General features: G+C 40.8%; 1 protein-coding gene across 3 annotated transcripts in view; it reads right to left on the bottom strand.

Moving 5' to 3' along the window:
- Nucleotides 1–15,608, bottom strand: part of ANAPC4 (anaphase promoting complex subunit 4) — a 209,898-nt gene that overhangs the window by 152,775 nt on the left and 41,515 nt on the right. For all 3 annotated transcript variants that reach the window (XM_053704079.1, XM_053704081.1, XM_053704080.1), the window contains 4 exons: nt 14,853–14,957; nt 13,844–13,927; nt 13,607–13,693; nt 5,954–6,018 (listed from right to left, as the gene is read on the bottom strand). In XM_053704079.1, the coding sequence (XP_053560054.1) occupies nt 5,954–6,018; nt 13,607–13,693; nt 13,844–13,927; nt 14,853–14,957 (341 nt within the window). The remainder of the gene's footprint in view (nt 1–5,953; nt 6,019–13,606; nt 13,694–13,843; nt 13,928–14,852; nt 14,958–15,608) is intronic.

Here is a 15,608-nt window from a genome sequence, read left to right as displayed (position 1 = left end):
GGGTCATCATTACTTCTGGGATATTACTCCTCCCCAACAGGAAGTGCAAGAGGATTCACCCAGCAGAGCTGCCATATAGCTCCTCCCCTCTACGTCACTCCCAGTCATTCGACCAAGGACCAACGAGAAAGGAGAAGCCAAGGGTGTAGTGGTGACTGGAGTATAATTTAAAAAATATTTACCTGCCTTAAAAAACAGGGCGGGCCGTGGACTGATCACACTACAGAAGAAAGGAATTTATCAGGTAAGCATAAATTATGTTTTCTTCTGTTAAGTGTGATCAGTCCACGGGTCATCATTACTTCTGGGATACCAATACCAAAGCAAAAGTACACGGATGACGGGAGGGATAGGCAGGCTCTTTATACAGAAGGAACCACTGCCTGAAGAACCTTTCTCCCAAAAATAGCCTCCGAGGAAGCAAAAGTGTCAAATTTGTAAAATTTGTAAAAAGTATGAAGCGAAGACCAAGTTGCAGCCTTGCAAATCTGTTCAACAGAGGCCTCATTCTTAAAGGCCCAAGTGGAAGCCACAGCTCTAGTAGAATGAGCTGTAATTCTTTCAGGAGGCTGCTGTCCAGCAGTCTCATAAGCTAAACGAATTATGCTACGAAGCCAAAAGGAAAGAGGTAGCAGAAGCCTTTTGACCTCTCCTCTGACCAGAGTAAACGACAAACAGGGAAGACGTTTGTCGAAATTCCTTAGTTGCCTGTAAGTAAAATTTTAGGGCACGAACTACATCCAGATTGTGCAGAAGACGTTCCTTCTTCGAAGAAGGATTTGGACACAAAGAAGGAACAACAATCTCTTGATTGATATTCCTGTTAGTGACTACCTTAGGTAAGAACCCAGGTTTAGTACGCAGAACTACCTTATCCGAATGAAAAATCAAATAAGGAGAATCACAATGTAAGGCTGATAACTCAGAGACTCTTCGAGCCGAGGAAATAGCCATTAAAAATAGAACTTTCCAAGATAACAACTTTATATCAATGGAATGAAGGGGTTCAAACGGAACGCCCTGTAAAACGTTAAGAACAAGGTTTAAACTCCATGGCGGAGCAACAGTTTTAAACACAGGCTTAATCCTGGCCAAAGCCTGACAAAAAGCCTGAACGTCTGGAACTTCTGACAGACGTTTGTGCAACAGAATGGACAGAGCTGAGATCTGTCCCTTTAATGAACTAGCAGATAAACCCTTTTCTAAACCTTCTTGTAGAAAAGACAATATCCTAGGAATCCTAACCTTACTCCAAGAGTAACCTTTGGATTCGCACCAATATAGGTATTTACGCCATATCTTATGGTAAATCCTTCTGGTAACAGGCTTCCTAGCCTGTATTAAGGTATCAATAACTGACTCAGAAAACCCACGTTTTGATAAAATCAAGCGTTCAATTTCCAAGCAGTCAGCTTCAGAGAAGTTAGATTTAGATGTTTGAAAGGACCCTGTATCAGAAGGTCCTGTTTCAGAGGTAGAGACCAAGGTGGACAGGATGACATGTCCACCAGGTCTGCATACCAAGTCCTGCGTGGCCATGCAGGTGCTATTAGAATAACTGATGCTCTCTCCTGTTTGATTCTGGCAATCAATCGAGGAAGCATCGGGAAGGGTGGAAACACGTAAGCCATCCTGAAGTCCCAAGGAGCTGTCAGGGCATCTATCAGGACTGCTCCTGGATCCCTGGATCTGGACCCGTAACGAGGAAGCTTGGCGTTCTGTCGAGACGCCATGAGATCTATCTCTGGTTTGCCCCAATGACGAAGTATTTGAGCAAAGACCTCCGGATGAAGTTCCCACTCCCCCGGATGAAAAGTCTGACGACTTAAGAAATCCGCCTCCCAGTGCTCCACTCCCGGGATGTGGATTGCTGACAGGTGGCAAGAGTGAGACTCTGCCCAGCGAATTATCTTTGATACTTCCATCATTGCTAGGGAGCTTCTTGTCCCTCCCTGATGGTTGATGTAAGCTACAGTCGTGATGTTGTCCGACTGAAACCTGATGAACCCCCGAGTTGTCAACTGGGGCCAGGCCAGGAGGGCATTGAGAACTGCTCTCAATTCCAGAATGTTTATTGGTAGGAGACTCTCCTCCTGATTCCATTGTCCCTGAGCCTTCAGAGAATTCCAGACGGCACCCCAACCTAGAAGGCTGGCGTCTGTTGTTACAATTGTCCAGTCTGGCCTGCTGAATGGCATCCCCCTGGACAGATGTGGCCGAGAAAGCCACCATAGAAGAGAATTTCTGGTCTCTTGATCCAGATTCAGAGAAGGGGACAAGTCTGAGTAATCCCCATTCCACTGACTTAGCATGCACAGTTGCAGTGGTCTGAGGTGTAAGCGTGCAAAGGGTACTATGTCCATTGCCGCTACCATTAAGCCGATTAACTCCATGCATTGAGCCACTGACGGGTGTTGAATGGAATGAAGGGTGTGGCAAGCACTTTGAAGTCTTGTTAACCTGTCTTCTGTCAGGTAAATCTTCATTTCTACAGAATCTATTAGAGTCCCCAGGAAGGGAACTCTTGTGAGTGGAACGAGTGAACTTTTCTTTTCGTTCACCTTCCATCCATGTGACCTTAGAAATGCCAGTACTAACTCTGTATGAGACTTGGCAGTTTGAAAGCTTGAAGCTTGTATCAGAATGTCGTCTAGGTACGGAGCTACCGAGATTCCCCGCGGTCTTAGTACCGCCAGAAGAGCACCCAGAACCTTTGTGAAGATTCTTGGAGCTGTAGCCAATCCGAATGGAAGAGCTACAAACTGGTAATGCCTGTCTAGGAAGGCAAACCTTAGGTACCGGTAATGATCTTTGTGAATCGGTATGTGAAGGTAAGCATCCTTTAAATCCACTGTGGTCATGTACTGACCCTTTTGGATCATGGGTAAAATTGTCCGAATAGTCTCCATCTTGAACGATGGAACTCTTAGGAATTTGTATAGGATATTTAGGTCCAGGATTGGTCTGAAAGTTCCCTCTTTTTTGGGAACCACAAACAGATTTGAGTAAAACCCTTGTCCCTGTTCCGACCGTGGAACTGGATGGATTACTCCCATTAACAAAAGCTCTTGTACGCAGCGTAGAAACGCCTCTTTTTTTGTTTGGTTTGTTGACAACCTTGACAGATGAAATCTCTCTCTTGGAGGAGAGTATTTGAAGTCCAGAAGGTATCCCTGAGATATTATCTCTAGCGCCCAGGGATCCTGGACATCTCTTGCCCAAGCCTGGGCGAAGAGAGAAAGTCTGCCCCCCACTAGATCCGATCCCGGATCGGGGGCCCTCAATTCATGCTGTTTTAGGGGCAGCAGCAGGTTTCCTGGCCTGCTTGCCCTTGTTCCAAGACTGGTTAGGTCTCCAGCCTTGTCTGTAGCGAGCAACAGATCCTTCTTGTTTTGGAGCAGAGGAAGTTGATGCTGTTCCTGCTTTGAAATTGCGAAAGGAACGAAAATTAGACTGTCTGGTCTTAGGTTTGGCCCTGTCTTGAGGCAGGGCGTGGCCTTTACCTCCTGTAATGTCAGCGATAATTTCTTTCAAACCAGGCCCAAATAAGGTCTGCCCTTTGAAAGGTATATTAAGTAATTTAGACTTAGAAGTAACATCAGCTGACCAGGATTTTAGCCACAGTGCTCTGCGCGCCTGAATGGCGAATCCTGAATTCTTAGCCGTAAGTTTAGTTAAATGTACTACGGCCTCCGAAATGAATGAATTAGCTAGCTTAAGGACTCTAAGCTTGTCCGTAATGTCATCCAGAGTAGCTGAACTAATGGTCTCTTCCAGCGACTCAAACCAGAATGCCGCCGCAGCCGTGACCGGCGCAATGCATGCAAGGGGTTGCAATATAAAACCTTGTTGAACAAACATTTTCTTAAGGTAACCCTCTAACTTTTTATCCATTGGATCTGAAAAGGCACAGCTATCCTCCACCGGGATAGTGGTACGCTTAGCTAAAGTAGAAACTGCTCCCTCCACCTTAGGGACCGTTTGCCATAAGTCCTGTGTGGTGGTGTCTATTGGAAACATCTTTCTAAATATCGGAGGGGGTGAGAACGGCACACCGGGTCTATCCCACTCCTTAGTAATAATTTCAGTTAGTCTCTTAGGTATAGGAAAAACGTCGGTACTCGTTGGTACCGCAAAATATTTATCCAACCTACACATTTTCTCTGGTATTGCAACTGTGTTACAATCATTCAGAGCCGCTAACACCTCCCCTAGTAATACACGGAGGTTCTCCAGCTTAAATTTAAAATTTGAAATATCTGAATCCAATCTGTTTGGATCAGAACCGTCAGCCGCAGACAGAAGCTCTCCGTCCTCATGTTCTGCAAGCTGTGACGCAGTATCTGACATGGCCCTAGTATTATCAGCGCACTCTGTTCTTACCCCAGAGTGATCACGCTTGCCTCTTAATTCTGGTAATTTAGCCAAAACTTCAGTCATAACAGTAGCCATATCTTGTAATGTTATTTGTAATGGCCGCCCAGATGTACTGGGCGCCACAATATCGCGCACCTCCCGAGCGGGAGATGCAGGTACTGACACGTGAGGCGAGTTAGTCGGCATAACTCTCCCCTCGCTGTTTGGTGAAATTTGTTCAATTTGTACAGATTGACTTTTATTTAAAGTAGCATCAATACAGTTAGTACATAAATTTCTATTGGGCTCCACTTTGGCATTAGCACAAATAGCACAGGTATCTTCCTCTGAATCAGACATGTTTAACACACTAGCAAATAAACTTGCAACTTGGAATACTATTCAAGTAAAATACTATGAAAACGTACTGTGCCTATAAGAAGCACAGAAGATTTATGACAGTTGAAAATTAATAAACTGAAAAAGTTATAGCATCAATCTTTGTAAACAACACAACTTTAGCAAAGGTTTGTTCCCATTAGCAAAAGACAACTAACCCTGATAGCAGAAAAAAACTACAGAATAAACGTTTTTTATCACAGTCAACTACAATCTCACAGCTCTGCTGTGAATGATTACCTCCCTCAAAACAAGTTTTGAAGACCCCTGAGTTCTGTAGAGATGAACCGGATCATGCAGGAAATACAATGAGCTGCTGACTGAAATTTTTTGATGCGTAGCAAAAGCGCCAAAAAATGGCCCCTCCCCCTCACACACAACAGTGAGAGAGATCAGAAACTGTCAGAAACTAGATCAAGCAACTGCCAAGTGGAAAAATAGTGCCCAAACATTTTATTCACCCAGTACCTCAGAAAATGAAAACGATTTTACATTCCAGCAAAAACGTTTAACATAAATTAAGAGTTATTAAAAAGCCTGTTGCTAGTCCCTGCAAAATAGGCTAAAGTCTTATGTACACAGTGTAATTCCAGTGAAGTACCATTCCCCAGAATACTGAAGTGTAAAATATACATACATGACATATCGGTATGGCAGGATTTTCTCATCAATTCCATTGTCAGAAAATAAAAGCTGCTACATACCTCTTTGCAGATTAATCTGCCCGCTGTCCCCTGATCTGAAGTTTACCTCTCCTCAGATGGCCGAGAAACAGCAATATGATCTTAACTACTCCGGCTAAAATCATAGTAAAAACTCTGGTAGATTCTTCTTCAAATTCTACCAGAGAAGGAATAACACACTCCGGTGCTATTATAAAATAACAAACTTTTGATTGAAGGTATAAAACTAAGTATAATCACCATAGTCCTCTCACACATCCTATCTAGTCGTTGGGTGCAAGAGAATGACTGGGAGTGACGTAGAGGGGAGGAGCTATATGGCAGCTCTGCTGGGTGAATCCTCTTGCACTTCCTGTTGGGGAGGAGTAATATCCCAGAAGTAATGATGACCCGTGGACTGATCACACTTAACAGAAGAAATAAACTATAAAATATACTTTTAAAAAAAAGTAATCAGTCAATTTTACTTAATAAAAGGCTGCGCAAAAAGTACCCAAATTAAATAAAATCGTTACCTTGCTTTTCCCCAGATCAGAAGCTGCATAAACTCGTCCTGTACAGATGTCGTCGTATTTTTTTCCTTAAATACAAAAGTGATTTTACATATACACACAATATATATATATATATATATAAGCAAAAATATAGAACACTTAAAAACATAATTTATGCTTACCTGATAAATTTATTTCTCTTGTGGTGTATCCAGTCCACGGATCATCCATTACTTGTGGGATATTCTCATTCCCAACAGGAAGTTGCAAGAGGACACCCACAGCAGAGCTGTCTATATAGCTCCTCCCCTCACTACCATATCCAGTCATTCGACCGAAAACAAGCAGAGAAAGGAGAAACCATAGGGTGCAGTGGTGACTGTAGTTTAAAATTAAAAAATACCTGCCTTAAAATGACAGGGCGGGCCGTGGACTGGATACACCACAAGAGAAATAAATTTATCAGGTAAGCATAAATTATGTTTTCTCTTGTAAGGTGTATCCAGTCCACGGATCATCCATTACTTGTGGGATACCAATACCAAAGCTAAAGTACACGGATGAAGGGAGGGACAAGGCAGGTACTTAAACGGAAGGTACTACTGCCTGTAAAACCTTTCTCCCAAAAATAGCCTCCGAAGAAGCAAAAGTATCAAATTTGTAGAATTTTGAAAAAGTATGAAGCGAAGACCAAGTCGCCGCCTTGCAAATCTGTTCAACAGAAGCCTCATTTTTAAAGGCCCATGTGGAAGCCACAGCTCTAGTAGAATGAGCTGTAATCCTTTCTGGAGGCTGCTGGCCAGCAGTCTCATAGGCTAAGCAGATTATGCTTCTTAGCCAAAAAGAAAGAGAGGTTGCCGAAGCCTTTTGACCTCTCCTCTGTCCAGAGTAGACAACAAAGCAGATGTTTGACGAAAATCTTTAGTAGCTTGTAAGTAAAACTTTAAAGCCCGAACCACGTCCAGATTGTGTAATAGACGCTCCTTCTTTGAAGAAGGATTAGGACACAAAGACGGAACAACAATCTCTTGATTGATATTCTTATTAGATACCACCTTAGGTAAAAACCCAGGTTTGGTATGCAGAACTACCTTATCTGCATGGAAGATCAGATAAGGAGAATCACATTGTAAGGCAGATAACTCGGAAACTCTACGAGCCGAGGAAATAGCTACCAAAAAAAGAACTTTCCAAGATAAAAGTTTGATATCTATGGAATGAAGAGGTTCAAACGGAACCCCCTGAAGAACTTTAAGAACCAAGGTGGAGCAACAGGTTTAAACACAGGCTTGATTCTAACTAAAGCCTGACAAAATGCCTGAACGTCTGGGGCATCCGCCAGACGCTTGTGCAAAAGGATAGCGCAGAAATCTGTCCCTTTAAGGAACTAGCTGACAATCCTTTCTCCAATCCTTCTTGGAGAAAAGATAATATCCTGGGAATCCTGACCTTACTCCATGAGTAGCCCTTAGATTCACACCAATAAAGATATTTACGCCATATTTTATGATAGATTTTCCTGGTGACAGGCTTCCGTGCCTGAATTAAGGTATCAATGACTGACTCTGAGAAACCACGCTTTGATAAAATCAAGCGTTCAATCTCCAGGCAGTCAGCCTCAGAGAAATTATATTTGGATGGTTGAAAGGACCTTGAAGTAGAAGGTCCTGTCTCAGCGGCAGAGTCCATGGTGGAAAGGATGACATGTCCACCAGATCTGCATACCAAGTCCTGCGTGGCCACGCAGGTGCTATCAAGATCACCGATGCTCTCTCCTGCTAGATTTTGGCAATCAGACGAGGGAGCAGAGGAAACGGTAGAAACACATAAGCCAGGTTGAAGGACCAAGGCGCTGCTAGAGCATCTATCAGCGTTGCCTTGGGGTCCCTGGACCTGGATCCGTAACAAGGAAGCTTGGCGTTCTGGCGAGACGCCATGAGATCCAGTTCTGGTTCGCACCAACGAAGAACCAATTGTGCAAACACCTCCGGATGGAGTTCCCACTCCTCCGGATGAAAAGTCTGTCGACTTAGAAAATCCGCCTCCCAGTTCTCTACACCTGGCATATGGATAGCTGATAGGTGGCAAGAGTGAATCTCTGCCCAGCGAATTATCTTTGAGACTTCTAACATCGCTAGGGAACTCCTTGTTCCCCCTTGATGGTTGATGTAAGCCACAGTCGTGATGTTGTCCGACTGAAATCTGATGAACCTCATTGTCGCTAGATGAGGCCAAGCCTGAAGAGCATTGAATATCGATCTTAGTTCCAGAATGTTTATTGGAAGGAGTGACTCCTCCTGAGTCCACGATCCCTGAGCCTTCAGGGAGTTCCAGACTTCACCCCAACCTAGAAGGCTGGCATCTGTCGTTACAATTGTCCAATCTGGCCTGCGAAAGGTCATACCTTTGGACAGATGGGCCCGAGATAGCCACCAGAGAAGAGAATCCCTGGTCTCTTGGTCCAGATTCAGTAAAGGGGACAAATCTGTGTAATCCCCATTCCACTGACTGAGCATGCATAGTTGCAGCGGTCTGAGATGTAGGCGTGCAAACGGCACTATGTCCATTGCCGCTACCATTAAGCTGATTACTTCCATGCACTGAGCCACCGAAGGGCGAGGAATGGATTAAAGAAAACGGCAGGAATTTAGAAGTTTTGATAACCTGGACTCCGTCAGGTAAATTTTCATTTCTACAGAATCTATCAGAGTCCCTAGGAAGGAAACTCTTGTGAGGGGGGATAGAGAACTCTTTTCCTCGTTCACCTTCCACCCATGCGACCTCAGAAACACTATGTCCGTATGAGACTTGGCAATTTGGAAGTTTGACGCCTGAATCAGGATGTCGTCTAAATAAGGGGCCACTGCTATGCCCCGTGGCCTTAGGACCGCCAGAAGCAACCCCAGAACCCTCTTAAAAATTCTTGGGGCTGTAGCTAACCCAAAGGGAAGAGCTACAAACTGGTAGTGCCTGTCTAGGAAGGCAAACCTGAGAAACCGATGATGATCTTTGTGTATCGGAATGTGCAGATAAGCATCCTTTAAATCCACTGGAGTCATGTATTGACCCTCCTGGATCATAGGTAGGATGGTACGAATAGTCTCCATCTTGAATGATGGAACTGAGGAATTTGTTTAAGATCTTTAGATCCAAAATTGGTCTGAAGGTTCCCTCTTTTTTGGGAACCACAAACAGATTTGAGTAAAATCCCTGTCCCTGTTCCTCCTTTGGGACTGGATGGATCACTCCCATAACTAGGAGGTCTTGTACACAGTGTAAGAATGCCTCTCTCTTTATCTGGTTTGCAGATAATTGTGAAAGGTGAAATCTCCCTTTTGGGGGGGAAGCCTTGAAGTCCAGAAGATATCCCTGGGATATAATTTCCAACGCCCAGGGATCCTGGACATCTCTTGCCCACGCCTGGGCGAAGAGCGAAAGTCTGCCCCCTACTAGATCCGTTACCGGATAGGGGGCCGTTCCTTCATGCTGTCTTAGAGGCAGCAGCAGGTTTTTTTGGCCTGCTTACCCTTGTTCCAGGTCTGGTTAGGTCTCCAGACCGTCTTGGACTGAGCAAAAGTTCCCTCTTGTTTTGCATTAGAGGAAGTTGATGCCGCACTTGCCTTGAAGTTTTGAAAGGCACGAAAATTAGACTGTTTGGCCCTTGGTTTGGACCTATCCTGAGGAAGGGCATGACCTTTTCCTCCAGTGATATCAGCAATAATCTCCTTCAAACCAGGCCCGAATAGGGTCTGCCCCTTGAAGGGAATGTTAAGCAGCTTCGATTTTGAAGTAACGTCAGCTGACCATGATTTAAGCCATAGCGCTCTGCGCGCCTGGATAGCAAAACCATAATTCTTAGCCGTTAGTTTAGTCAAATGAACAATGGCATCAGAAACAAAAGAATTGGCTAGCTTAAGTGCTCTAAGCTTGTCAAGTATTTCATCCAATGGAGTCGCTACCTGTAAAGCCTCTTCCAGAGACTCAAACCAGAACGCCGCAGCAGCAGTGACAGGCACAATGCATGCAAGGGGCTGTAGGATAAAACCTTGTTGAATAAACATTTTCTTAAGGTAACCTAACTTTTTATCCATTGGATCTAAGAAAGCACAACTGTCCTCGACAGGGATTGTAGTACGCTTTGCTAGAGTAGAAACTGCTCCCTCCACCTTAGGAACTGTCTGCCATAAGTCCCGTGTGGTGGCGTCTATTGGAAACATTTTTCTAAAAACAGGAGGGGGAGAGAAAGGCACACCTGGTCTATCCCATTCCTTAGTAATAATTTCTGTAAACCTTTTAGGTATTGGAAAAACATCAGTGCACACCGGCACTGCATAGTATTTATCCAGTCTACACAATTTCTCTGGCACTGCAATTGTATCACACTCATTCAGAGCAGCTAAAACCTCCCTGAGTAACACGCGGAGGTGTTCAAGCTTAAATTTAAATGTAGAAATATCAGAATCAGGTTGCATCATCTTCCCTGAGTCAGAAATATCACCCACAGAAAGAAGCTCTCCTTCTTCAGCTTCTGCATATTGTGAGGCAATATCAGACATAGTTCTTAAAGCGTCAGTATGCTCTGTATTTCGTCTAACTCCAGAGCTATCTCGCTTTCCTCTAAATACAGGTAGTCTGGCTAATACCACTGACAGTGTATTATCCATGACTGCCGCCATATCTTGTAAAGTAAACGCTATGGGCGCCCTGGATGTACTTGGCGCCATTTGAGCGTGAGTCCCTTGAGCGGGAGTCAAAGGATCTGACACGTGGGGAGAGTTAGTCGGCATAAGTTCCCCCTCGTCAGATTCCTCTGGTGATAAATTTTTTAAAGACAGAATATGATCTTTATTGCTTAAAGTGAAATCAGTACATTTGGTACACATTCTAAGAGGGGATTCCACCATGGCTTTTAAACATAATGAACAAGGAGTTTCCTCTATGTCAGACATGTTTATACAGACTAGCAATGAGACTAGCAAGCTTGGAAAACACTTTAAATCAAGTTAACAAGCAAATATAAAAAAACGGTACTGTGCCTTTAAGAGAAACAAATTTTGTCCGAATTTGAAAAACAGTGATAAAAGGCAGTAAATCAAACAAAATTTTTACAGTGTGTATAATAAGCTAACAGAGCATTGCACCCACTTGCAAATGGATGATTAACCCCTTAGTTCAAAAACCGGATCAAAAAACGATAGACGTTTTTTAACAGTCACACCAAACTGCCACAGCCTTGCTGTGGGCCTACCTTCCCCAACAAACGATTTTGGAAGCCTAAAAGCCCTTTAGAGATGTCCTGTAGCATTCAGGGAACTCCTGGATGTCTCAGTCTGTAATAGTTAATGCGCAAAAAAGCGCTAAACTAGGCCCCTCCCACTCATAGTAACACAGTGGAAAGCCTCAGGGAACTGTTTCTAGGCAAATTTAAGCCAGCCATGTGGAAAAAAACTAGGCCCCAATAAAGTTTTATCACCAAAGTATATATAAAAACGTTTAAACATGCCAGCAAACGTTTTATATTGTAAATATAAAAGAGTATTACCTCAGAAAGTAAGCATGATACCAGTCGCTATTAAATCACTGTATTCAGGCTTACCTTACATAAATTTGGTATCAGCAGCATTGTCTAGCCTTCACATCTTCAAGAAAAATATTAACTGCACATACCTCATAGCAGGATAACCTGCACGCCATTCCCGCGCTGAAGTTATCTCTCTCTTCAGACATGTGTGAGAACAGCAATGGATCTTAGTTACAACCTGCTAAGATCATAGAAATCCCAGGCAGATTCTTCTTTTTTCCTGCCTGGAACAAAATAGCACAACTCCGGTACTATTTAAAAATAATAAACTCTTGATTGAAGCAAAATAACAGCTACATTTCATCACTTATCTCTTACTACCTCCATGCTTGTTGAGAGTTGCAAGAGAATGACTGGATATGGTAGTGAGGGGAGGAGCTATATAGACCGCTCTGCTGTTGGTGTCCTCTTGCAACTTCCAGTAATGGATGATCCGTGGACTGGATACACCTTACAAGAGAAACAGTGTAGCAACTCTTAATGTGATATATCCCTTTATCACACAATATAAAAATTTTTAAAAAGTTAAGAAATCAGAAAATTATATAACAATTTATTAAATGAGATTAAAAATCTATTTAGAAACTAAAATCCAGTTACTAAATGAGTAGCAATACAGCAATGTGAAAATAGTTAAAACAATGCAACAATCAGCAGTGGAAACATGTGCACAAACCTTGAACAAATAGGATTGTTTCACCGGTGATACTTATGAGAAAATGTATACTGTATGCTGGCAGTTTGATAGGACTGCCCCTTATTTATGAGAGCTTGTATAAAATGACACAGTTGTGGTCTCTGATAATATTCTTGAAAATAGTCTTGTAAATAGTTCAAGTTCCATTTATAATATTTATAGAAAACAAGTGGCTTTACAGATATAATGAACAGTTCCTTTGAAACCCGTGGTTTCAGTATGCAGAGTAATAGTCAACAATAGCTTATATGTTCTACCGGAATACGAAAGCTAAGTCTCTTTGACCGCTTTCTCTGAATTACTGTCCTTGAGATCCAAAATACACGTAAGTGCTTGGCGTCTCCTCCGCCGACACTGGTCTGAACGCGACGTATCCTGGTCACGTGTGTGGTATCCTCCAATAGGGTTATCAGATTACTGGTATTTTCAGTAGCGCTCGTATTCAAAAAGGTCTTGTAGCAGTTGATATGTTGAATTATGGCAATTGATAGTTCTCATCTATTAGATACTCAGAGTGCTCATGAGTCATCTATTAAAAGATAGGTGTGAAGTATAATGCTCCTTTGTTTCGTCACAATTAAGTGAAGAATTTAACTCTGGCTAGCACAGGCATTAGATCATCTACGAGTTTCAGCAATTCGCTTTTTTCAAGATGAGCCTGTGTAGTCTTCTCTTGTATTTTATACCCTGTTCTTAAAGGGGAAGTCGACTTCCTTTGTGTAATCTTAAAGGAGCAGTCATTTTATATATAATGTGAACTGATATTACTCTTTGAATCTTAACACATGATATTGCTAAATTTTCTTAAGAAGATACATCTAATTTATGCAATTTTTAGGAATATATATATATATATATATATATATATATATATATATATATATATATATATATATATACACATACACAGTGATAACTTATATTTATAATACATAAACTATTCAAAGGTTAAAAATGTAATTAAAGCAAACACATATTCCAAAATACCTTACTAGACTATCTATGAGTATTATCTTCATTTTTCTTCCTTAATAGTGTGTGTATATATATATATATATATATATATACACACACACACATATATATATATATATATATATATATATATATATATATATATATATATATATATATATACACACACACATATATATATATATATATATATATATATACATACACACACAGTATATATTCCTTCTTAAAATAGAAATGTCAGCTGCAAGATGATATACAGAGCTATACCGATAGCATCTCTTGCTATCTAAACTATAAAAGGTAAACGCGTTAACTGAAATATCACAGACACAAAAGCAATTAGTCATATATTAAGCAAAATCTGTGCATTATTATATCATTACTGTTTATTTAAGATGCAAAAAAAAACCCCACAAACCTGCACAAACTTTGTAAGCCGGGAATCCATCTGCAACAGTATTTCTTCCCAAGCTTCACACATACAACTCAGGGACAATTTTAAATACTGAAAAAAGTAAAATATATATATTTTTCCAAATATATTTATTATTTCAGCAATCAGATAAAAAAACAAAAAACAAACCCCCCCCCCCCAAAAAAAGCAACCCCTCCCCTCCAATAAAAAAAACAGACAGGTAAAATATAGTGAAAATACCTGAAGAAGAGTTGAAATGTGAGTAAATTTCCTGGCCATTCGAGTTACCTCAGACAAGTATTCAGACAACAAACTGGTATCCAACTATATAAATACAAAAATACCCACATCAAAAATATCACTTGTTCATGCACACTAAATGTAAGCTTAATAAAACGGAATCCCTGTTTGTGTATATTTGTTTTCTAATAAAAATGGTATTCAAATGTATCTAGTATTTCCTCTAATCAAATTGATAGCATACACTGTGGTAAAGATGAAAACATCATGTAGTTGGCTGCAGTAACTTAAAGGCATAGTCTAGTCAAAATTAAACTTTCACGGTTCAGATAGAGCATGCAATTTTAAGCAACTTTCTAATTTACTCCTATTATCAATTTTTCTTTGTTCTCTTTGTATTTTTATTTTAAAAAGCTGGAATGTGAGCATAGAAGCCGGCCCATTTTTTGTCCGGCACCAGGACAGCGCTCGTCGATTGCTGTCTAAATGCAGCCATCCAATCAGCAAGCACTACCCAGGTGCTGAACCAAAAATGGGCCTGCTACTAGACTTGTTTTCCAGCTTTTTTAATTAAAGATACCAAGAAAACGAAGAAAATTTGATAATAGGAGTAAATTAGAAAGTTGTTTAAAATTGCATTCTCTATCTGAATCATGAAAGTTTATTTTTGACTAGACTATCCCTTTAAGTATTGTTCAGTGGTGTTTGGAGTAGTACTGTAGTTTTAGACAGTAGAAAGATTTTACAGGGTCATTATAGTAGGGCAATTATATGTGCAACTGCTGCTGCACATGCTGGAGTTTAACTATGTGTTTAAATCCTTTCCATTATAATCGTATTTTAAGAATGATGGCTTAGTGGGAACAAATGCTTATGTGTATTTTGTGTTTTTATTACTCAGTGTTTTTTTTATAAATCAAATAAAATACTTACTTTAAAATATGAAGATTACTGTAAAATAATAAAAGTACACATAATTAAAAAAAACAAAAAAAAAAACACGTCTCACCTGGAAATAAGTAATTTCAGGTGTGGATTCAGTAGACAGCTCAGTAACAACAGCGAGGGATTTTAAATCACTAGACAGGCATAAACCAATACAGGAGCCAAAAACCTGGTTGACAAATTAAAGAAATAAAATTAAAAATAAATATTTTAAAAGCTTAACATTCACCTGATGTAACAGACCGAGAAACCTTTACATGAAATAAGGAGGGGGTACCTAGCATAAACAAAACATCTGTGTGCCTTAAGGGGAGTTCTTAATATAAAAAATATTAGTGGAGACACACTTTTCAGTATTGGCCTCCATTTATCAATGTGTGGATAGACAGGTGCCCGATTAGAAAATCTGCTCATCTTTGATTGCAGGTAGAATTGTGCTGCCAGCATTAAATATTGAACGATTGGCTGTTCATGCAATGCCACCCACTTTTTAGTTAATGAGTAAATGAAAATATAATCTGAATGTCCAGCACCCATTTTCCAGCAGACTAAGTTCTTTGTTGTAGGACATCTCCTGTTTGTATGTATTGCTATGGAAACATTAATTGCCATATTCTACAGTGTACATAAATGTGATACATTATTGTAAGTCATTTCAGAGATATAGAACATGGAAGCACTTTATAAATAGGTGACAATTGCCAGCTTCCATAACTTAATAAAAGAAATGCACCCCAATTGTCTACTCTATCTATAAATCATCCCTCTCCCTTTACTAAATCAACCAAATGGAGACCAATATTTATGTCTTTTGTTTATA

Source organism: Bombina bombina, chromosome 2 (genome assembly GCF_027579735.1).
Source record: "Bombina bombina isolate aBomBom1 chromosome 2, aBomBom1.pri, whole genome shotgun sequence".
Classification (NCBI taxonomy): Eukaryota; Metazoa; Chordata; class Amphibia; order Anura; family Bombinatoridae; genus Bombina; species Bombina bombina.
This window is presented reverse-complemented; position numbering and strand designations above follow the sequence as displayed.